Source organism: Rhododendron vialii, chromosome 4a, assembly GCF_030253575.1.
Source record: "Rhododendron vialii isolate Sample 1 chromosome 4a, ASM3025357v1".
Classification (NCBI taxonomy): Eukaryota; Viridiplantae; Streptophyta; class Magnoliopsida; order Ericales; family Ericaceae; genus Rhododendron; species Rhododendron vialii.
Window position 1 is genome coordinate 36,655,022 of NC_080560.1, and position 22,640 is coordinate 36,677,661.

A 22,640-nucleotide genomic window follows, 5' to 3' on the forward strand; every position below is an offset into this window, starting at 1 on the left:
GGAGGGGTAAGGAGGGAGGGATATGGAGGAGTTGTGAGGAGGTAAAAAAATTGTAACCATTTCTTTGTCCCATTTCTTCCCCTCCACTTAGGAGGAAATGGAAGAAATGGAGCGGAAGTAAGGTGCTTCTTCAAAATATGTTTACTATTCTTGGTTACTAGTTAACTATGTATCAAACTCTTATACATAGTTAAGCAGAAATGGCCTGTGATACCTTTTATACACAAAATCCTAAGAGAATTGATGAATTATATTCAGAAATATGTGTACTTTGTATAGTTCCCTTGTCTTTGAGTGTTAAGATGAAAATAAGATGAATCTTGATGCGCTTGAACACAAACTTGTACCGAAGACTCACACATTAGTTCATGTAAAATATTGGTTGTTACTTAGGTTGGTGCTCATTTATTGGAAGTGATATTGCGTACTTCTAAATCATTGAGATGCATTGATCCATTAAGATATGACCATCATTGGACAATGAAACTTAATTGTTTTAAACTGTGACCTTTATTTTTTTTGAAAGGAAACTGTGACCTTGATATGTTGTCTTCAAGCAGCATTTATTTCAGATAGATAGGTGAAGTAGAGTGGTTAAAGTGGACCAAGTTTGTCTTTGCTCCCTAGTTCATGAAGAAACCATCAAGTGCAAATGCATACGAGACAAATGACAGTGGTGGTTTGAGTGGATGCTATATTTTTGTTGAGGAAACAAAGAACTGAGTGGAGAAACGGTTTTATGAATAAGGAAACAGGTTTATGCCTCTTGTTTTTAACATAAATTCATTTCAGGTAACCATTTAGATCCTTGGAAGTAATGAATTGTTTTGTAGCTTTTATAGGTGTTACTAGCATAATGGTAATTATCCTTGACCATCCTATAGGAGTCTACGATGTATAGAATTTGTTTGAGCTTACTATGGACATTCTTATACTCATAGATCAACATCGAATGTATTTAAAACAACCTTTTTTTGTTAAGTAACATAATTAAAGCAAGAAAGAGATGGGGTATATACATCACACTATAGTATGTCCTACTACACTAGGTACCTCAAGAGCTGTTGCTTAACATCAATTATAACTTTGTAAATGAAGATTACTTGGGATAACTCACCTTTCTATTAGGAGCTCAGCAACTCATTTCACATGGGATTTTGTGACAAGATAGGAGATCGCCCAGACAGTGAAATTATCAAAGCGTCTTTTATACAACTTGTATTAGGGTACTTTGCATTCCTAGAGACGACTGGTTCCAATATTTATTTTCTTCTGGACGATGTTATTGATCATATTTTTGTAAATATTTCTTGTTCCTAGTTTGTATTGATGGGAGTGTTTAGGCCTTGGAGTGTTTAGGCCTTTTGTAGGGGGCATGTCCCTAGTTCTTACTGCTATTTACTGTGTGGATGCTACTGCTGTCTCTGTTATGGCTGCTGCTGCTGGTACACTGCTGGTGCAGTCAGCTGCAAAATGTTGTTCTGCTGTTCTGTATTTTCTGTTTTGGCAGCTCCAATCTCCTATTTGCTACAACCTGTTTTGCTATCACACTGATGATATTTTCTGCTGCTGTTTCTGATCATTTACCTCAATCCATGCTGATGTTTGCAAATCAAAGTAGTTGATCTTGATGTTCGAAATTGCATTGCATTGTCTTCTTCCATTAACAATGCAATGCAATGCAATTTGGCTAAGTCTGAAATAGTTTTGGCTGGCCCTAGGAAACTAAGATGATCTAAAACATATTTTCAAGATTTATACTTCACAGGTTGCTTATTATGGTTTTATGTGTAAACTTCTTCGTTTCATGTGCAGTTATCTCTATGATGGTATGTTCAAAGGCCAAAGCTAGGAAATCAGTAGTACCACCTATGAAAGTGCAGGTCAAGATGGGTGCAATAGTTCACGAGGGAAGTAGTTCACACCAGAAGCAACGGAAACCTAGTTGTTTCGCTGTTTATGTGTGAGTTTTAATAGATGATATTTCATGTCTTTTGTTATCCCGCTTACATATTGACCACTGAATCCTTGGTTAAATGCAGGAAGGATTTTACTCGAGGTGTAAAGAAAATATTTCAAGAAGACAATATAATAAAACAAACAGAGGTTAGGATTGAGGGATGGAAAGAAATTGTATTTTTTTTGTCAGTACCATTTTTTAATCTCGTCTATGATATTCATTTCCTATGTAGGTGATGGCAGCCATGTCGGAATGGTGGCATGAGGGATACTTGCGAAAGAACTACGACAAAACCTATTCTGGATCAAGCAGTGAGGAAGATAATGATGAGGTCGATGTGAATGATGAGGAATTGAGTGAACAAGAGGGCGACAATTGTCCGCCCCGTCCAAAGAAGAAGAAGAAGAAGAGTATAGGGGAGAGTAAAAAGAAGAAGAAAGTGTCGGTATGTCAATAACTAACGATGCTTTGTACCGTGCTTAGGAGTTGAAATGCTTAATCATGGGATTTCACCTTTATGTGCATTTATGTCCATATATAGGTAGTTATGCCTTTGAATATGTATACTTTTTCATTGTGGTCTTATCCAATTTGAGTTGAGCCCCACTTTAACACAACTACTTAATTCATTACCACAAATCGCTTTTTGATTGTTTTAACATGTACATGTTTCATACTAACAAAATTACCACCCAATACCTGCTATGTGTGCTACCTTTGTGATAATGAAATTACTACCATGCTAATATAATTTTTCGTTTGTTTATACTTACAGCTTAATATAAAGACAAGGTGTTCCCCTAGGAAATTTGTTTCCTTGATTGGTGAATTGACTCAAGACCAACGTGATGCAATCAAAGCATGTAATCCATTCCATTCATTACTTCATGTGAAGTGTGGCCATCTGCATAGAGTCTTTGCTATGCATTTGGTCCAATGTTTCAATCCAGAAACTTGTAGCATCGAATTTAGGAGGGGCCTAATTGTTCATATTACTGAAGAAGATGTTGCAAGAGTTTTAGGGATGCCAATAGGGGACACACCCGTGCCTACGGAATGCCTTGAATTACACAAAACAAAAATTGAAGAGGACTTTAAGGGAGGTTTTAAAGGGATTGAAATCGTGAAATTGGAAAATGTGATTAAGGAAGGCGATACTGATGGGAAGTTTCATAGGGCTTACATGCTATTTACATTGGGATGCTTGTTGTGCCCCACCACAAAGGAAGTTGCGAGGAATAGATTGTTCCCTGGGGTGATTGCCGACGACCTTGAAACCTTAAAGACGTATAAGTGGCCGGCCTTTGTGTTGGATTGGTTGGTGAACAAGATTCGAAATTATAAGGTTCAGGTAACCAAAGGTCGTGGACGGAAGGGGGAAGGAGTTGGTGGTAGTCTGTTCCTTTTTATGGTATGTTTACTTAATCTTTTGTAGCATTCTATTTAACACTTTCAATAACAATATTATGGCTTATGTAGGAAGTTAAAAATTATGACTGATTTGTTTTGCAGGTCATATATTTTGACTTACATCCGCTGGATGTTGAAATTGGGAAGGAACCTGAGCCTCCTATTGGCTTATGGACAAAGGAATTGATCGATATTCGCATTTCCAAAGAGGCGGACGACAAGCCATTTGAGGATTATTTTTTTTCTCAGTTCCCTCCCCATAATTTGAAAAATCAGGTGATGGTATTGGCTTAGTTTCAATATTTCATATATTCATGGTTCTTTTAGATTGCCTCAATTAGTTTTCACATATGCTCATATTTTGGTTTATCTTATACCATTTCAGATCTGCATTGATATGTACAAAGATTTCATGCGTCAATTTATGAATAACTTAAAAAGGTTGCATGAAATGGATGCTGCTATGGGTGAGCCTGTCGTTGGAAGCCCTGTTCTTCGAAGCCCTCAAGATGGTCTACGGGCAGAACCTGTAGAAGATGAAGGCCATTCACCACAATTTAGTGGAAATTTTGAACTACATGAATATGAGGACCAGGGGGAGTGGGAGGAAGAGGAGCAGGAGGATCAGATTCATAAGAGGGACGAGGGGGATCATATTAAGGAGCAGGGGGATCAAATTCATAAGGGGATCAGATTCATAAGGGGGACGAGGGGGATCATATTAAGGAGCAGAGGGATCAGATTCATAAAGGGGAGGAGGGGGATCATATTAAGGAGAAGGGGGATGAGATTGAGGAGGAAGGGGAGGTGGGGGGGACATCCAAAATCATGGATGGGTCGGCGTCCTGTAAGCGAAAGCAGGAAGCGGTGGCGATCTCAACTGATCCCACAAAGAGAAAACGTCGAAGAAACGTGAAGCCGAGCCCATCTATTAAATCTCCTTTTGTTGCACAACCCTTTGTCAAGACAACAAAATTAAAGGAAGAAGAAGAATCAGTCATTAACTATCTTATTAGGGGACCGACAAATGATTTAAGGTACCTTTATCTTTTTCGCGACATACCATATTACTTGTAAGGGACAAACCATCGGTTACATTTTTGAAACCATGCTATCTCTTTCCCGATTTTGGTATACTAACAAAATATTTTGGCACAACAGGGAGGTGTTGATCCGTATTGAAGGGGCAAAGTGGCCTTTTACTCGCAAGGAAGTTGCTCAATCGTTTAAACCGAGGGGCCTTGTGTGTAATATGGTATGTTCCATACTTCAATTTCTGTTATTTGTGTCATAACGTTGAATAACTGTCATACGCTGGACTACACGTAGGTTATGTACACTTTTACGGATTGGCGAATGCTGAAGGAAAGAGCCCATGCGACCAAGGCTCATCCATCACGTCACATTTTCTCTCCAGCCTTTGCGGTAATATATCCTTCTTATTATGGTTAAATTTTTTTGTTTTTTGACTTTATTTCTGATGTATTTCAAAAAAAAATTCCCCAGTCCAATCTACTTGCAACTGAAAGTGACAACTACAGCAATGTATTGCGGGATGGTTGCGACCCTGATAAACTAGGTTATGACGTGTTAAAATGTGACATGGTACGTAACTAATCCCAATATATACCGTATTCCATTGTTTATGATGTGTGCCCCAATGTTATTTTGACTTAATGGTGGTGTAGGGGGATGAAAACAATTGATGCTTCGGATCACCTTGGATTGCAACGGCTTATTCGTGCCTTTCCACCGGAACCCTAATTCGTTCTTTGTGCCCTAATCTGCAAAATAGACAAGGTGTGAGTGCACCTTTGCCTCTCGTGGCAAAGGCCCTTCGATGCCAAAGTTAGTATCACGTACTAGCAGTCAAACCCTAATTATCAGTAGGAAAGCAATAAGAATGCAATGTATTGCGTACCGTTTGCCTCTAGGTTTATCTCATATTTATAGATTTTCATATGTTTGTTGCCTAAGCATCCCTGTTGCCATCGGATTCCCATCTCGTATAGGAAAACCAGGATATCAAGGATTCTCGTTTCCTTTATCAGTTCCATAGAAAAGAGTCCTTTTTAGGATTCTTTTCCATTACTGGCCGAACATCCCATTCTCATTGGGTATCTTTCTTAGATCCTATATTTTCGGGATCTTATTCCCTTACGGGACATGACTTATTCTAGAATCATCCAGAGTATTCCCTCTGCTCCTACTCTTAATTGGAGCTCTTTCTCTTGTTCAGCCATCTCAAGGCCGTACAGACATCTTGGACCAGTCACTTCACATGTAACTGGTCCTTTTATCAATTACTTGGACTAACGACCTCACATGTCTTTTGTCTTTATTAGCCGATCAAACTGTATGGATCAATGACTTCCCATATCATCGCCGTTCACCATACTGCTCGGCGATAAGTCCAATCATACTTACCACATGCTCCCAAATATCACGTGTTTGGCAACTAAAACTATCTGTTCGGGAATACCTCCCTACAATTGCTCTCCAGTTTCATTTATTTACCACTGTTCGGGGGCAATATATGAAGCTTAGAAACAAAAATTATTTAGATCAGACTCTTTTGATCCCGTGCAGTCATTGTTTTAATATTCATTTGATGCCTTGGCGCCTTTGCCTTCGTACCATCTCGAGGCAATGACTCCACATGGCGCATCTCGTACGCTTTACATTAAATGTGAACTGACGCTTTGTCTAAACGACGTTTAATATGCCGTTAGTTCATTCCCTTCCTCCCGTTACTTTTTAGGTAACGGTGTGAGACAAGACGTTTCGTCTCCGTCCCTGGCATTAAACCCCAAAGAATATACTTTTGGATCTTTTCACCAAAACTTAAACTCTCTCCTTCTCTCTCTAAAACCAGGCAAAAATATCCCGCCATCCGCCATCGCCGCCATCTACAAATCCGATTGCGTTCCAGGAAATCGTCGTAGTATCTTTGTAAGATCCTCGTTCTTACTCACCATTTTTAGTCAATTCTGAGATCTTAGAACCGCTGGTTTTTAGGGCTAATTCATACTCCTTTCTGACTTCATAGTTTTCGTTTGATTTATCTTTATGGCGGATGATAATGAGAACCCCCCCTAAACCCAGTAAGTTTAGGAAATTATGCGAAACCCCTACTGCCATGGCGGCATTTAGGACGAAATATGACATTCCTGATAACGTAGGACTCGAACTCGCCCCTCTAGGAGCAGATAGGGATGGTGGCTCCTGGGATAGAATGTGTATCCCTATTGTGGCCATTATCGAAGGTGGAGTCCGATTTCCCCTTCACCCACTACTCCGCCAGATCATAAAGTGGTACCGTCTCACCCCCATGCAAGTATCAACAAACGTTTTTAGGCTAATAATGGGTGTAATAGCTTTGAATAGGATTCTGGGGACCCAGCTAGGAATTTGGGACATTCAGTGGTGGTACAACATTGTACTAAACCCTGAATATAACACTTACTATTTCAAAGTTAGAAGGGCAGACAAGCGTCTCGTGCTAAACCTGCCAGACTCTGCTCGGGATCATGAGATCGATTTCCTTTACATCACTGGAGCCTTTGAGCCACTAGGAGAGGATGGTCAGGTGGTGGGTCTCCACTGCCCCCACATATGGGGATACCCACGTATGCTCCTCATTTTTTGATCTTTGTAATTTTTCGTTTACTGCTTTCTCGTAGCTTTTCTATGTGTCTAATTTTGGTTTTACAACTTCGATCTTGCAGCTGAAAACGCTAACAAGCGTCCTAGACGTGTACCGAGCAACGTCCGAACAGAGGACATTAACAAGATCCTAAAGTATACAGGCGAGCCTGGTACCCGAACAGCTGGTCGGGGTCGTAACGCCGAAGTATTACTGGGATACGACCCGTCGTACAGAGGGGTTATCGACAGAAGGCTCGCCCATCCAAGCATCAGTACCGCTTCCACCTCCACTGCTCCCCGACCACGTAATTCAAGACTGCAAGCCGGTGTTACCCTTGCCGGACAGCCGGGTGAGGTTGCTATCCCTGAAGGCATTCCTCAAACACGTGTGGTACTCAAAAGATCTGAACGCATGCCAGTCGTCCCCGAACAACAGCCCATTCCTCTCTGCATTACCAGTCAGTCATCCTCCTCGGGCTACTCTCGATCTCCCCCAACATCAGGTACGATGACTCGTCAACTAGTTGATCTCAATACTCTTCTGACTGTTTCCACACGAGGGCATGGTGCTGCCAATAGGGTGGCATCAACTAGCGCCCCCCCCCCCACGATCTCGTCATAATAGGGGGGATCAACACAATCTTCTTCTTCTCCTCGGGAACACAATAGTTCCCTTAAGGCTATCGATGCTCATCGGGACAAACATCCCAGGAGCGAAGAAACTAGAGACGCCCCTGCCCAAGCCTCTGCTTCAGTCCAGCAACCTCCTTCATCGAGCATTCAAGTGTTTCCTCAAAGCTGGGCCCCCAATCTCATTAGGGGTGATCGGCCTGTTCACATTGGGGATAGCGCCAGCTCTTTGGAGACAGCACTCGCCCTTGCACAAGGTCTATTGCTTCCTGTTGACATGCAAAAAAAGTCTGAGGCCGCACCTGATCGGCTTGTTTCCACTGGACTCGTCAGTGGTATCAAGGTAATGTGACTTGATCTTTCCATATAAGTTGTTATGTATATTTCGTATACCACATATCATGTATTGCTACACCCATTACTTACTGTTCGGTGTTTTGCCAGTTCATTCAAAAGATGGTCACACTGGGCCAGAAGTTCCAAGATGCTAATAACGAAAGGATCACGCTGTTGAACAATAACACCAGGCTGCTCCGTACCATCACTAGACTAGAGAGAGAGACAAAGCCAAAGTTGACTTTGAAGAGGCAAAAGACAAGCTTAGAACTGCTGAAGACAGTCTCAACCATGCTTTGGTTGAAATAGAGCAAACCAAAAAAGCTGCATTCGAAGATGGCTACCAGAAAGGTTTCGACGCTACGACGGCCAGCTACGTGGAGCAGATGCCAATCATTCAAGATGAGATCTGGACTGCTTGCTAGGAGGCGTGTCCAACGAAGGTAGGTGTTGCCGAGGATTCTTCCCTATGGGTAGAGAACGATCTACCAAGCCGCCAAGTTGCAGCCCCAACTGACGATGTTGATCAGCAGATTGACGACTTTGCAGATGTTGATGAAGAGATACAGGTGGAATCACAAACTGACGTTGCGCACTTATCTGTTCGGGAAGGGACCACCGAGATTGTCATCCCAGAGGAAAATACTGCTGCTACTGGTTTAGCTGGAGCTGACATCCTTCCAGAGATTCAGAACCTAGATTGAAATAGCAAGCAGGTAGGATTTTGTGTTTCTTCTATGGATTTAAACAATATGGCTGGTCCTGCGTGACCATAGTATTTCAACCCTGCGTGGTACCAGTACTTTCGCTTAGCATGGTAGTACTTTTGATAATACAGGTATTCAGCCCTTTGTGGCATAACCTTATGATTTGTTCGGCTACTCTTGTCTTTGCATCTGTTCGGATGCAAATAGTTTAATCTTTTAAGTATTTCGTACTTATGTATGTTTGTGCATAAGTGTTCAATACTTAGCAAATCTTGTGAATCATCTGTGCTTGAACTCTTTCACGTATTTAGAAACAATCGTTCTATGTTTCTAAGTTCCTCGTACGTTGGGAATCATACAAGTGTTTCATACTTGTATTTTAACAATCATATAAGTGTTTCATACTTGTATTTCAAAGATCATACAAGTGTTTCATACTTGTATTTAAAAAATCATACAAGTGTTTCATACTTGTATTTGCAAAGTTTCACGTACCCAACTGTTTTAAGTTTCTCGTACTTGAATAATTGTGGCTAACATATACTCGTTATGCTTTAAGCCAAGTCAATTGTTGTATATAAACTTACAAGTGCCTCGTACTTTAAATTCCATACAAGTGTTTTGTACTTGTACCCGTTAAGTTTCGCATACTTAATGTATAGGTGCCGGTTCCCTGCTCCCCAATACGAATGAGGGAAACCAAGCCCGTAGTTCGTATTTTTAAACCAAATGCCAAGAACATACTATTGATAGGGCAAAAAGTGATTTTATTCATAATCTGTAAAACTCAAGAGGGCGTTATTCGTACCTCTTGCAACTGAAAATAATAAAATTAGAACAAGGGAATTATATTCGTAATTCCCACACAATCACGTAGTGCAAATCTAAAACAGAACTTAATGCTTCTTTAAACAAAGAATTTTCGTAGATTATGGACATTCCAAGGCCTCGGAATTGGATTACCATCCAAATCTGCCAATTTATAGGCCCCTATATCTACAATCTCGGTTACTCGATAAGGGCCTTCCCAATTGGGCCCCAACTTGCCTTCATTGGCCACCTTGGTGTTGCCGAGCACTTTTCGTAGTACGAGGTCCCCAACACCAAATTCTCGAGGATGAACATGCTTATTATAGCTCTTCATTAGCTACTCCTGGTAGGAAGCCAGATGGACCAAGGCCCTTTCTCTCCTCTCCTCGGTGAGATCAAGCTCGATTTCAAGGGCCCTGTCATTACCTCCACTTTCAACCAAAACGGTCCTGTTGGTCAGCAGACCTACTTCCAGAGGTATGACAGCCTCTATTCCATATGCCAATGAATAGGGGGTCTCTCCCGAAGACCTCCTAGGCGTTGTGCGGTGAGCCCACAAAACTAACGGTAACTCGTCCGGCCACTTCCCTTTGGCTTTGTCCAGCCTTTTCTTGATTCCGTCAAGGATAGTTTTATTAGACGCCTCAGCCTGCCCATTACTCTATGGGTAGGCTGGGGTGGAATAATAATTTCGTATTCCATACTGGACATAAAAAGCCTTGAATTTCTTCTGAAATTGGGATCCATTGTTTGTGATCAATGAGTAAGGGACCCCAAAGCGAGTGATGATGCTCTTTCATACGAACCTTTCTATCATAGGTTCAGTGATTTTGGCCAGTGGTTCTGCCTCAATCCATTTAGTAAAATAGTCAGTTGCCACTAGCAGGAATTTTCGATTCCCAGTTGCTTTGTGTAGTGGACCCACGATGTCCATCCCCCATTGAACAAACGGTCAGGGACTTGTCAAAGGCACCAGATCCTCAGCGGGAGTTCGAATCATTGGTGAGAATTTTTGACACTTCTCACAAATCTTCACATACACCTTTGCATCTTCCTGCATGTGTGGCCACCAGTAGCCTTGGGTAATTGCTCGGTGGGCAATGGATCTGCCTCCAGCATGGCTCCCACATGTTCCCTCGTGGATTTCATGAAGAAACTTCTGCACCATCTCAGGATGTATGCATAGCAAATATGGGCTTGTAAAGGATTTTCTGTATAACTTACCCTCTGGGGACAGCCAAAACCTAGCAGATTTTATCCTTATCTTATGAGCCACCTTTTTGTCAGAAGGGAGTATCACGTCTCGTAAGAACTCCTCGATTGGGTCCATCCAACTTGGGCCTTGGTTCACGTCCAATACCAAGTCCACACTTCTTCCAATGCTCGGCTCACTTAGATATTCGACTGCTACCTTCCTTTTGAACTCAGCTGGCACAGCTGCAGCCAACCAAGCTAATGAATCTGCATGTGCATTCTGTCCAGAACTTATCTGTTCAATGTATACCCTTTCGAAGGTATCAAGCAGGTCTTTGGCTGCCTGTACGTGGGCTACCAACTTTTCACTTCGGGTTTCATATTCGCCGGACAGCTGATTAACCACAAGCTGTGAATCATAATACACCCTAACCCGTTCTGCTTTTAGGGTCTTTGCACTTCTCAAGCCAGCTAAAAGTGCCTCGTACTCCGCCACATTGTTTGACGCACTAAACCCAAGCCGAACAGACGGCTCCAACATCACTTCATCAGGGGGAAAAAGCACAATCCCAATCCCTGACCCTGTGTTACATGCTGATCCATCAACGAATAACTTCCATTCTACAGGATCCTGTTCGACTGAAGACTGAATCTTCTCGGGAGATGTCTTAGTCACTTGTTCCTTTCTCGTAGGAGGTAGGGGAGCTACCGTGGGAGAAAACTCTGCCACAAAATCAGCCAACATTTGGCCTTTGATTGCCGTGCGTGGCTGATAATCGATATCATACTGGCTCAACTCGACGGACCATGTCGAGATCCTTCCCGAGAAGTCTGCTTTTCGTAGCAGTGATTTCAATGGAAACTCCATGTAAATCACAACCTTGTGGCTTTGGAAGTAGTGTGGTAGTTTCCTTGTGGCTGTCCTAAGTGCCAGGACAAGTTTTCTAAAGACAGATATCTCATCTCTGCATCCTGCAATGTCTTGCTAACATAATAAATAGGGATTTGTTCGATTCCCAAATCCCTCAACAGGACTGCACTTACTGCATGCTCGGAAACAGCTAAGTACAATATTAAAGTCTCACCTGGCTGTGGAGTTGTCAAAAGCGAGGGCTCGGCCAGATACTTCTTCAGGTCCTGAAAGACTTGTTCACACGTTGCTCGCCATTCAAATCCTTCCCTCTTTTTCAATAATTGAAAAAAGGGTTTGCACTTATCACTTGACTTGCTAATGAATCTATTAAGTACTGCAGCCATTCCAGTCAACCTTTGGACTTCTTTAGTGGTTTTGGGAATCTGAAGCCTTTGTAGGGCAGCAATTTGATCGGGGTTAGCCTCAATCCCTCTCATGGTCACTAAATGGCCCAAGAATTTTCCTGATCCAATTCTAAAACGCACATTTCGAAGCGTTGAGTTTCAGTTTGTACTCCCTCAAGATTTCGAAAACTTCTTTCAAATCAGTTATATGCCCCCGTTTATCTTGACTTTTCACCACCATATCATCTATGTAGACTTCCATAGTCTTTCCAAGGAGCTTCTTGAACATGATGGTTGCAAGTCTTTGGTATGTTGCCCCAGCATTCTTTAGCCCGAACGGCATAACACTATAGCAGTACAACCCTCGTGGTGTGATAAATGAAGTCTTCTCTTGATCAGGCCCAAACATAGCAATTTGATGATATCCTCGATATGCATCAAGAAAACTCATTCGCTCGTAACCAGCGGTTGCATCAACCAACTGATCAATTCTTAGAAGTGGAAAACTATCTTTTGGACACGCCTTGTTTAGGTCTGTGAAGTCTACGCAGACACGCCACTTCCCATTCTTTTTCTTCACCACAACGGTGTTGGATAACCATTCTGGGTAGTAGACTTCACGTATTGCTTTAGCTTCCAGTAAACGATCGACCTCTTCAATTACTGCATCCATATGCTGCATGGCTGCTTTCCGTTTTTTCTGAATGATCGGCTTATGCTGAGGGTCAACATTTAAATGGTGACAGATCACACCTGCATCCACCCCGGGCATTTCTTCTGGCACCCATGCAAATACATCAACATATTCCTTCAGGAATTTTATTGATTCAGCCTTTTCCTCTGCTAGTAGTGATTCCCCTACTAAGAAATACCTTTCAGGATCAGTCTCGTTGATCTGGATTTTCTCCAAGCCTTCAACCACCTTTTCAGCCGGACTCCTTCCAACATCCTTGATAGTTGGTTGATCTGGTACTTCTAATGTATGAACGTGGTGGACCTTTGGGGCTCTCTTAATGATTGAAATCAAACATTGTTGTGCCACTTTCTGATTGCCTCTAAGTACCTCAATCCCATTCGATCCTGGGAACTTCACCATCTGGTGATAAGTCGAAGAGACTGCTCTCATCTTATGTAACCATATCCTTCCTATAATCGCGTTATAGGAAGAAGGAACATCGACAACTAAAAAATCAGCCCTCAACACCACTGATCCAGCCCAAACAGGTAGTGTTACCTTTCCAAGAGGCCAGACTGCTCCTGCACCGAACCCAATCAGAGGTGTTGTAGATTGCTCTAAGTCTGTTTGGGCCAATCACAGCTTCTTGAATGCATCGTAGTACATCACCTCTGTACAACTTCCTGAGTCCACTAGAATCCTCGCAATGTCACAACTCGTAGGGTTACGACCAAAGCATCGTTGTGGGGTATTTGGACCTCTCCCAGGTCATCATCAGTGAATGCTATGCTCTCATTGCACACATCATTCTCTCGCCCTCTCTTGTTTCCCAATCGCATCACATACTGATCGTGCTTGACTTGCCTTTGTAACAGCCTAACCTCATTTCTCATATAAGGTGTGGCCAACCCATCTATCATATGGATTACTCCTTTAGGGTTTTGCTCGTAACCCAGTTCCATAGCTTTCCCTTTTTCCTTTGGATCCTCCTGGATAAATTCCTTGAGATAGCCCCGAGAGACTAAATCATCAAGGTGTCTCTTGTACATCTCACAATCCTCAGTCATGTGGCCCCAATCTTTATGGTAACTGCAGTGCTGATTCGTAGCACGTTTTGCATCCTTGTCTCCGCCTAGACTCGGGGGCCATTTAAAATATGGCTAATTCTTTATTCGATAAAGAATCTTGTATATTGGTTCCTTCCAAACCGTAGTGATAGAAAAGAAAGATTTGGGGTCAGGAGCTTGCTTATCCTTGTATGGCTCTTTCTTAGCCTGCCCATATTCCCTTCTCTCTTTATAAGTTTTGGGTTCTGGCTTATCCACATTTTTGGCAGGCGCCTTCGGCTGTTCGGCGACAGTCCTGCCATCCTCACGGAGTATGTCATCCTCCATTCTGGCGTGTTGCTCTATCCGTTCCATCAATTTAGCCAATGTGGCTACCGGATGTTTATTCAATGAGTGACGCAGTTCTCCCCGAACAGGCAAACCAGTCTTGAAGGTGGCAATTGCATACTCCTCACTGCAACTTTCAATCTTGTTGAAAGTTTCCCAGTACTTCTTTGCATAATCCCTGATCTGCTCGTTCTCCTCCTGTTTCATGGTGGATAGACTCTCAAAGGTCTTAGGGGCCTTTCTGCTCGTCAGGAACCGAGCAATGAATTCCTTAGCCAACTACCTCCATCCTCGTATGGATGGCGGGCCCAGTTTATGAAATCAGGCTAAAGCCACCTTGCCAATACTGGAGGGGAACATCTTGCATAAGATGGCATCATCCCCTTCATGCATGAACATAGCCTGCTGATAATGCTGTATGTGAGCCACGGGATCCGTATTTGTCTCATAAAGTACGAATGTATCGTGCTTCACTCTGCTCGACAACCTAGCCTCTTGTAGCCTCTTTGTAAAGGGGGAGGCTGCAATATTACTTAGGGCCTTGCGTGCTACTTCTCGTGCAGTCACTGTCCCATCCTCGATCTCCTTAGATTTGCAAGCCGTAGCTTTGTCCCAATCAGCATCTGGTCTTTCGTATCTATCTCGATGATGTTTACTTGTTTCCTCCTCTTCGGAGGTGGAACTTCGGTCTCTGCTCCTCATTTTTCGTGAAGAAGCCCTTCTCACCTGTGTTCGGCTTCTACTTCTGCTTCTCCTTTTTCGTGGAGAAGCTTCGTATCTCCCTTTGTTAGGACTCCTGCTCGTTCTCCTTCGTGAATGAGTCTTCTTATGGACTACCAGAGTCCGTCCGTCCTTTTGGGAATTCTTACGAGAAAGTCCAGAATCTTCTGGGTGCTCTCGTACCCGCTGCAATTCCTGTATCTCGTACTCTCATTTTTTAATCAAGCAAGCGTACTCCTCGATTTCACTTCTCTTTTTATCAAGGACATCGTTATCATTGTGTATACTTCTTGAATGGGTAACTGACTCATCTCTTCGATGAGACTTACTCCTTCTCAAGGAGCCAGTAGCAGTTTTATCTCCTTTTTCTTTGGAGTTATCTCTGTCATGTCTACCAGTGAGCTTTCTCGGAGCTCCTGGTGGGGATTTATCTCTTCCCCCACCCAACTAGTCCTTCGGACTAAACGGAGTAACTGGATCTTCTTCCATCATGATTATTTTTCTGGAAAATTGTTCGTGTCCCACAGACGGCGCCAATTGTAGGGGGATGAAAACAATTGATGCTTCGGATCACCTTGGATTGCAACGGCTTATTCGTGCCTTTCCACCGGAACCCTAATTCGTTGTTTGTGCCCTAATCTGCAAAACGTACAAGGAGTGAGTGCACCTTTGCCTTTCGTGGCAAAGGCCCTCCGATGCCAAAGTTAGTATCACGTACTAGCAGTCAAACCCTAATTATCAGTAGGAAAGCAATAAGAATGCAATGTATTGCGTACCGTTTGCCTATAGGTTTACCTCATATTTATAGATTTTCATATGTTTGTTGCCCAAGCATCCCTATTGCCATCGGATTCCCATCTCGTATAGGAAAACCAGGATATCAAGGATTCTCGTTTCCTTTATCAGTTCCATAGAAAAGAGTCCTTTTTAGGATTCTTTTCCATTACTGGCTGAACGTCCCATTCTCATTGGGTATCTTTCTTAGATCCTATATTCTCGGGATCTTATTCCCTTACGGAACATGACTTATTCTGGAATCTTCCAGAGTATTCCCTCTACTCCTACTCTTAATTGGAGCTCTTTCTCTTGTTCGGCCATCTCAAGCCGTACAAACGTCTTGGACCAGTCACTTCACATGTAACTGGTCATTTTATCAATTACTTGGACTAACGACCTCACATGCCTTTTGTCTTTATTAGCCGATCAAACTGTATGGATCAATGACTTCCCATATCATCTCCGTTCACCATACTGCTCGGCGATAAGTCCTATCATACTTACCACGTGCTCCCAAATATCACGTGTTCGGCAACTAAAACTATCTGTTCGGGAATACCTCCCTACAGGTGGCCAATTATTTTCAGCTTTTCTTGCCTGTGCTTGAAAGTGATCATTGGTTTTGCGCGTGCATATCCCTTGTTGAGTCACGCGTTAATATTCTTGACTCAATGAAGCACGCGGGACAAAACTTGGATCAATTGGAGCAAGTTAACATTTTAGTAAGTTGTCGCTGGACCTAATGCATTATATCTTGATTGGCGCACGTGTTATTATATTTACAAACTTGTTTTCAATTTCGATTATAGCAAAAGAATCTATTTGCACTCCTGAAAAAGAGACGTACGCGAAGTTCACGAAAAGATTCCCGCATATTTGAAGTTGAATATGCGGATGTGCCACAACAGACAAACTTGTTAGTCATAACTTCCTTGACTTGTGCAACTTATTTTGTCATTCTTTTGGGCGTTGTAGTCATGTCGTTCAATTTTGTTTTTGTAGCCATGATTGTGGAATTTATTTCATGAAGTATGTGGACCGTTGGGATGGTCGAACTTATCCTTCAACTGAACTTCAAGGAGGTCATATTCCAACCATTCGTAAAAGACTTTTGCTTCATCTTTTCATGGATGAAGCAAATAAGGAAAGAGACTCCATATTAAAAACCATCCCTCGGCGATAAACGTAATAAGCATATTACTCTTACCTGTGTTTTTATAGTTAATGATATAATTGTTTGTAACTGTGAGTATATTGGGATGCTTTTTTATTTCCATTTCTGAGGTCTTGATCTCGACTGGGATTAAGAAAGTTGGAAGTCTTTGCTGGTTCGAAGAATATGAAAAAAGGAGAATTCAAAGAAAAAGGGATCCTGAAGTAAATATGTTATTACGGTATTTGTTTTGAAGATGTTCACATTGTGTTCAAGAACCTCTGCATGGACATCTTATTTCTGCCCTTTTTCTGAATGCATTTTGCATGTTTGAAAGGTTGGAATATATGTGCGGATATGATTTTTAGCTAGGAAGTACATAGGTTTTGAAACCTTTATGGTAGCAGATTTCTATGTTGTTTTAAACAGCATATAGGGTTGGCTTTTATATATGACACGCTCCATCAAACTTGATTTCTGAACGTGTGTGAAAATTAGAAATAAACTTGGTGGGTACATAGATTGTCTACTATTCCTCGTAGACAACCATATCCCTTTGCAATAGCACTCTGAGTGTCCCTTCCTTAGCTTTACGGTCGAATGGCCATTTACCTTTTATAAAATGATGAATCTAGATGGGATATCCATGTTACGTCGTCCTTTTACCAAACCCCCAATGTCTTAATGAAGATTTGTTCCGGGAGAATGAGCATTCCATTCCTGCTTAGTTCCATTGAACCAAAGGTTCGCAATATTTATGGACCGAGCTAGGACCTATGTGCGGAACTTACATGAATCCCTTAATTAGGTTGACTTGTGAATGATAGTAGTTGCTTTGTATAGCCAATTTGAGTTCAGCGAATGTGTATGCAGATCCTACGCTATACCATTAGTGAAGTGAAGGTTGAGTTCAATTTTCATATTCCTATTGCACGAAACAATGGCACTATTCGTTTGTGTCCATCACTTTTCACGGGTTTCTAATTTGTCACACTTTTTATGGTTTTCGTTTTGTGATATGCTACTCTACAATTTTCGTTTATGTTTTTTCTTTGTTTCCCTAGCTACATGGACTCTCAAAGATGTATCATTTAGCCTTGTCAATATTTCATTGTTGGAGATTATGGTGTATTGGTGGTCAAATTCATGTAGTTGATACTCCTGTGGATTGTGTGCAAGATACTTTGAAGTGATTTTATGGGTTCGTGGGTTCCTTATTGTTCGTGGGTTCCTGATTTGCTACCCAAACGGAGACTGGGTACTTCTCCTTTGTCAGTTAGGCTAATGCACAAATACAAACCCCCCAAATACTACAATTTTTTGAGTTGTAAGGTGCCAGTACATGTGGATGTGGATGGGGACAAATACTACAGTTTCATAGATTCTTTTGTAATGAATTGTGACATCTTATATAGCTATTGTCCCATTGTCTCTTAGTTTTGAGGGCAGTTATTTCCTAAAGTGTGTAGCTATTGCATTTACAATGACGAATTATATGTCAGTTTTTGTGCTGTATCAATTCTATTACTGATGTTGCAGCTGTTTGCTATTGTATTGTGTTGTTGTTCTGGCTGCTGTAATGAATAGTAGCTGCCTGTTATCTGCTCTTGCTGCTATTGTATTGTGTTGCTATTTTGTGTATCCTGCTGCTGTTGTTCTATGCTGCTGTTTTCGCTGCTATATCAGTCCAGCAGAATATAACGTAACAACTTAATTTCCACAATGGGCTACTTTATTTCATAAGAGCAACATATGTGAATTCACAGAGCAGCTATCTCTGACAACAAAACATAAAGTTCTTGCATAGATCCAACAATAATACTACCACAATTTATAATTACTAGAATCAATGTATGAATACAATTACTCCTATTCGTCATCAGAATAATCAAATACTTCGGGGTCGGATGCATACTGTGGATTCCTCTTAATTTCTCTAATAGACTCTCTGGGGTCGAAGCCGTCCCTTTCAGCTTCCCTCACTTTCTTTACTATCTGGACTTGACGGATTAGTCGCTTGCACATTGCATTAATCTCGACCTGCAACCTTTCGCACACGTCGTTATGGAGACGGTTTGGCCTTCTTCCGGCTATCATTTGTGCTGACCGTGCTTTAGGCACCTTAAGTACGTACTTACGACATTTCGCTTCCAACTTGTTCCTCTTTACAAACATGTTAGGCCAGTTAAGTAAATCAGCGGCTTCACCCTCAAATGAAGATTGGTTCCAGTCTAGTTTGAAATAAGCATTTTCACTTGCACCGTATTGCAACAAAGGTTCAAAAAAATTTCGTTTGCCACGCCTGTCGTATATAGCAAGGGTATAGTCCAATCTAGGAAGAAGCCGTTGATCTTCACGTGGACTTACCGTTGGCGGTGGTGGTTCACTACCTGTCCTCGGCCACTTGTGAAATGAATTGTGCAACATGACCCCTCGGTACCCACGCATATGGTTTACGGGCAAATCATCACGAGTCCTTGCTTTGTTGTCGGCCAACCAAGCATCCACAACAGAAAGCCGTGAATGTCGACGATCGTCCCCTTCTTCCATCTCACTTGGTAGTCGAAAACGACGAAAACGGGAGTTGTTCGGTACATCAACAGGTGGGGGGTGTACTGGTGGCGACACTTCGATTGGTAATCCACCATATTCGTCTATCGATCGTTCCACAACTTCCCCGTTTGTGAGAACTCTCATAGTTCTTGTTTGAAGTAAACGATGCAGTTCGTGATCTTCTGCCGAACCAAAGGAAGGCCGGGTGTTTGGATGATGAACAGGTGGGGGTGTACGTACCCGTGCCCGTGTACGAGAACCAGAACTCTCTCCCTTTTCTAGTCTTCTTCCAAAATGACAGTTTGGATCCATATTGTAATTGTTTTGAATGCTTCATCAATGGCCGAGCAAGTGTGTATATAGACAGGTAAATTAGGTGATTTGACCATTCAATGGCCCTTCTTGTCGTGTATATGGTGTCACTAATTTTCATACACAGGGCAACATAATTTCCTGACAGGGCCACTTAATCTCATAAAAGGAGCCACATATGTGGACTGACAGAGCAAGGGTCACGGGTGAGAAAGCAATAAGCTGACATGACCATTCACTGGCCCCCCCTTGTCGTCTATATGGTGTAACTAATTTTCATACACAGGGCAACATAATTTCCTGACCGGGCCACTTAATCTCATAAGAGGAGCCACATATGCGGATTGACAGAGCAAGGGTCATGGGTGAGAAAGAAAGCAATAAGCTGACATGACCATTCACTGGCCCCGATAAGAGAGTTGTAGTCAGATTCTCTGAGACCTATTGAATAGCTGCCACCGACCTTATTTGTCATAAATTGTGGAAGTTACTTTTTTCATACCACGTTTCATCTATATTTGTAGAGACCCATAATTATTTTTTCAAATTTTAAATGTTTAATATGTATTTGGATTATTGAAGTATGGATAATGCAGAAGATATGAGTTGGGTCAATGTGAGATGACTTGTAAGTCGTGGGAGTTGCTGTAACACAATAGTAGTGAAAGGGTGTAAGTGCTATTTGTGCTATATAAGTCAAAAAAAATGGGGCAGGAAATCACTTTCCCTTTTCCCTTTTTCTTTTTCCGGCGCCTCTCTCTCTCGGCTCTCTCTCCTCTCACCTTCTCTCTTCGATTTCATCTACTACGAATGAGATTTTGGAAAAATCCCAAGTACTAAAGTTGTTCTTTGCGACGAGAGCTTTCTATCCATCCAAGAAAATTCACGATCGGAGTGCTTAGAAGTTTCCACCATGTTCGGGGTTGCTTCTAACCTTCGAGGTAGGGATCTCCTGTCTTATTTATATGTGTTAAGTGTTGGTTTGATGTGCAAGGATTAAGTTTGATCATCTATTTTGAGTCTTGAATAAATCTAGTGAATGCTGAAAATTTCGTGGGTTCTGGTAATCTGCCATTTTGGGGCTCTTCTGCTAGGAATCAATTTTTGGTGTCTTCATAACTGTTCAAGTACGTTTTAATACAAAGATTTCGGTACCAAGATCATGCAAAACCGATAATCACACAATTAGTTATGAATTTTTGAATACTGGCTGTTTGCTGGATGTGCGAATCTGTGCGTGGCTGTCTTCTTTTAACTTTCTGGGCATGACGAACATTTTAGGTGGCTTTGGGTCTTTTACAGGAGGTGCATATTTAAGTAAAGCTCGTTGAAAGTGTAATTCAAGGTAATAAGGTGGGCGTGATTGAACCTTGGAATTATGTCAAACTCTAACGGTGCACTTGTAGCAATGTCATGTTGGAGGATTGGAAGATTTCCTTGTCTAGGCATTGCTTTGTTTGATGAGTGATGAGAAGGTGTGATGAATTTATAGGTGAAGAAAATAATTGTCTGCTTGCTTTTAAGAAATAAAGCTGCCCCATCTGGAAAATATGTCGGCCACGTGTACGAAAATAACTTAACACAATATACACCACAAGGGGGGCCAGTGGGTAAAGAAAAGGGCTATGGACTTCTGAACCAGGTGGTATTGTCATTTATAGAAGACATAAGGCCACATAAAATAATGTATTTTGTAATAATTCAAACGTTCCTTTTCACAACAAGGGGGCCCCGTCAAAGTTGCTATGTCAATTCACTTAAGTGGCTCTGTCTATTGAATAACGTTGCCCATTCTGGCAAGAAGTTGACCTGTATATGACCATGAGTTACAGCATAATCACGACTAGGGGGCAGTCAAAGGTCCTTTCCTTTCCCCTTTTTGGCATTAGGGCCGTGACAGTTGCTCTGCGATTTGGTGTGTTCAAGGTCTGCAATATATGAGAAATAAGGTCGGTGGCAGCTATTCAATAGGTCTCAGATAATCTGACTACAACTCTCTTATAGGGGCCAGTGAATGGTCATCTCAGCTTATTGCTTTCTTTCTCACCCGTGACCCTTGCTCTGTCACTCGGCATATGTGGCTCCTCTTATGAGATTAAGTGGCCCTGTCAGGAAATTATGTTGCCCTGTGCATGAAAATTAGTTACACCATATAGACGACAAGGTGGGCCAGTTAATGGTCATGTCAGCTTATTGCTTTCTCACCCGTGACCATTCCTCTGTCGGTCCACATATGTGGCTCCTTTTATGAGATTAAGTGGCCCTGTCAGGAAATTATGTTGCCCTGTGTATGAAAATTAGTTACACCATATAGACGACAAGGGGGGTTAGTGAATGGTCATGTCAGCTTATTGCTTTCTTTCTCACCCGTGACCCTTGCTCTGTCACTCCGCATATGTGGCTCCTCTTATGAGATTAAGTGGCCCTGTCAGGAAATTATGTTGCCTTGTGCATGAAAATTAGTTACACCATATAGACAAGGGTGGGCCAGTGAATGGTCATGTCAGCTTATTGCTTTCTTTCTCACCCGTGACCCTTGCTCTGTCACTCGGCATATGTGGCTCCTCTTATGAGATTAAGTGGCCCTGTCAGGAAATTATGTTGCCCTGTGCATGAAAATTAGTTACACCATATAGACGACAAGGGTGGGCCAGTGAATGGTCATGTCAACTTATTGCTTTCTTTCTCACCCGTGACCCTTGCTCTGTCACTCGGCATATGTGGCTCCTCTTATGAGATTAAGTGGCCCTGTCAGGAAATTATGTTGCCCTGCGCATGAAAATTGGTTACACCATACAGACGAAAACGGTGGGCCAGTGAATGGTCACGTCAGCTTATTGCTTTCTTTCTCACCCGTGACCCTTGCTCTGTCACTCGGCATATGTGGCTCCTCTTATGAGATTAAATGGCCCTGTCAGGAAATTATGTTGCCCTGTGCATGAAAATTAGTTACACCATATAGACGACAAGGGTGGGCCAATGAATGGTCATGTCAGCTTATTGCTTTCTTTCTCACCCGTGACCCTTGCTCTGTCACTCGGCATATGTGGCTCCTTTTATGAGATTAAGTGGCCCTGTCAGGAAATTATGTTGCCCTGTGCGT

At 42.1% G+C, this 22,640-nt stretch overlaps 2 protein-coding genes across 3 annotated transcripts; both read left to right on the top strand.

Moving 5' to 3' along the window:
- Positions 1 to 1,715: 1,715 nt before the first annotated feature.
- LOC131324126 (uncharacterized) lies at positions 1,716 to 3,291 on the top strand. 2 transcript variants are annotated; one of them, XR_009199236.1, is made up of 4 exons: positions 1,716 to 1,963; positions 2,043 to 2,106; positions 2,193 to 2,501; positions 2,736 to 3,291. XR_009199236.1 is itself a non-coding variant. In XM_058355955.1 (3 exons), the coding sequence occupies exons 1-3, from the start codon at positions 1,779 to 1,781 to the stop codon at positions 2,415 to 2,417; spliced, it is 474 nt and encodes a 157-aa protein (XP_058211938.1). In that variant the 5' UTR covers positions 1,716 to 1,778; the 3' UTR covers positions 2,418 to 2,723. The 2 variants fall into 2 exon arrangements, 1 of the variants encoding a protein (XP_058211938.1); XM_058355955.1 differs by lacking the exon at positions 2,736 to 3,291 and having other exon boundaries at positions 2,193 to 2,723.
- On the top strand, positions 2,883 to 5,076 carry LOC131323968 (uncharacterized). Its single transcript, XM_058355801.1, has 8 exons — positions 2,883 to 3,371; positions 3,473 to 3,646; positions 3,756 to 3,930; positions 4,056 to 4,407; positions 4,532 to 4,625; positions 4,700 to 4,795; positions 4,877 to 4,975; positions 5,059 to 5,076. Exons 1-8 carry the CDS (start codon positions 2,883 to 2,885, stop codon positions 5,074 to 5,076), a joined length of 1,497 nt encoding a protein of 498 aa, XP_058211784.1.
- Positions 5,077 to 22,640: the final 17,564 nt, after the last annotated feature.

Coding starts and splice junctions, on each gene's coding strand:
- LOC131324126 (XM_058355955.1), top strand. CDS start 1,779: ATGGTTTTATGTGTAAACTTCTTCGTTTCATGTGCAGTTATCTCTATG. Junction 1,964..2,042: donor AGTTGTTTCGCTGTTTATGT/GTGAGTTTTAAT, acceptor GGTTAAATGCAG/GAAGGATTTTACTCGAGGTG. Junction 2,107..2,192: donor ATATAATAAAACAAACAGAG/GTTAGGATTGAG, acceptor TTTCCTATGTAG/GTGATGGCAGCCATGTCGGA.
- LOC131323968 (XM_058355801.1), top strand. CDS start 2,883: ATGCATTTGGTCCAATGTTTCAATCCAGAAACTTGTAGCATCGAATTT. Junction 3,647..3,755: donor CCCATAATTTGAAAAATCAG/GTGATGGTATTG, acceptor ATACCATTTCAG/ATCTGCATTGATATGTACAA. Junction 4,626..4,699: donor GGGGCCTTGTGTGTAATATG/GTATGTTCCATA, acceptor GACTACACGTAG/GTTATGTACACTTTTACGGA.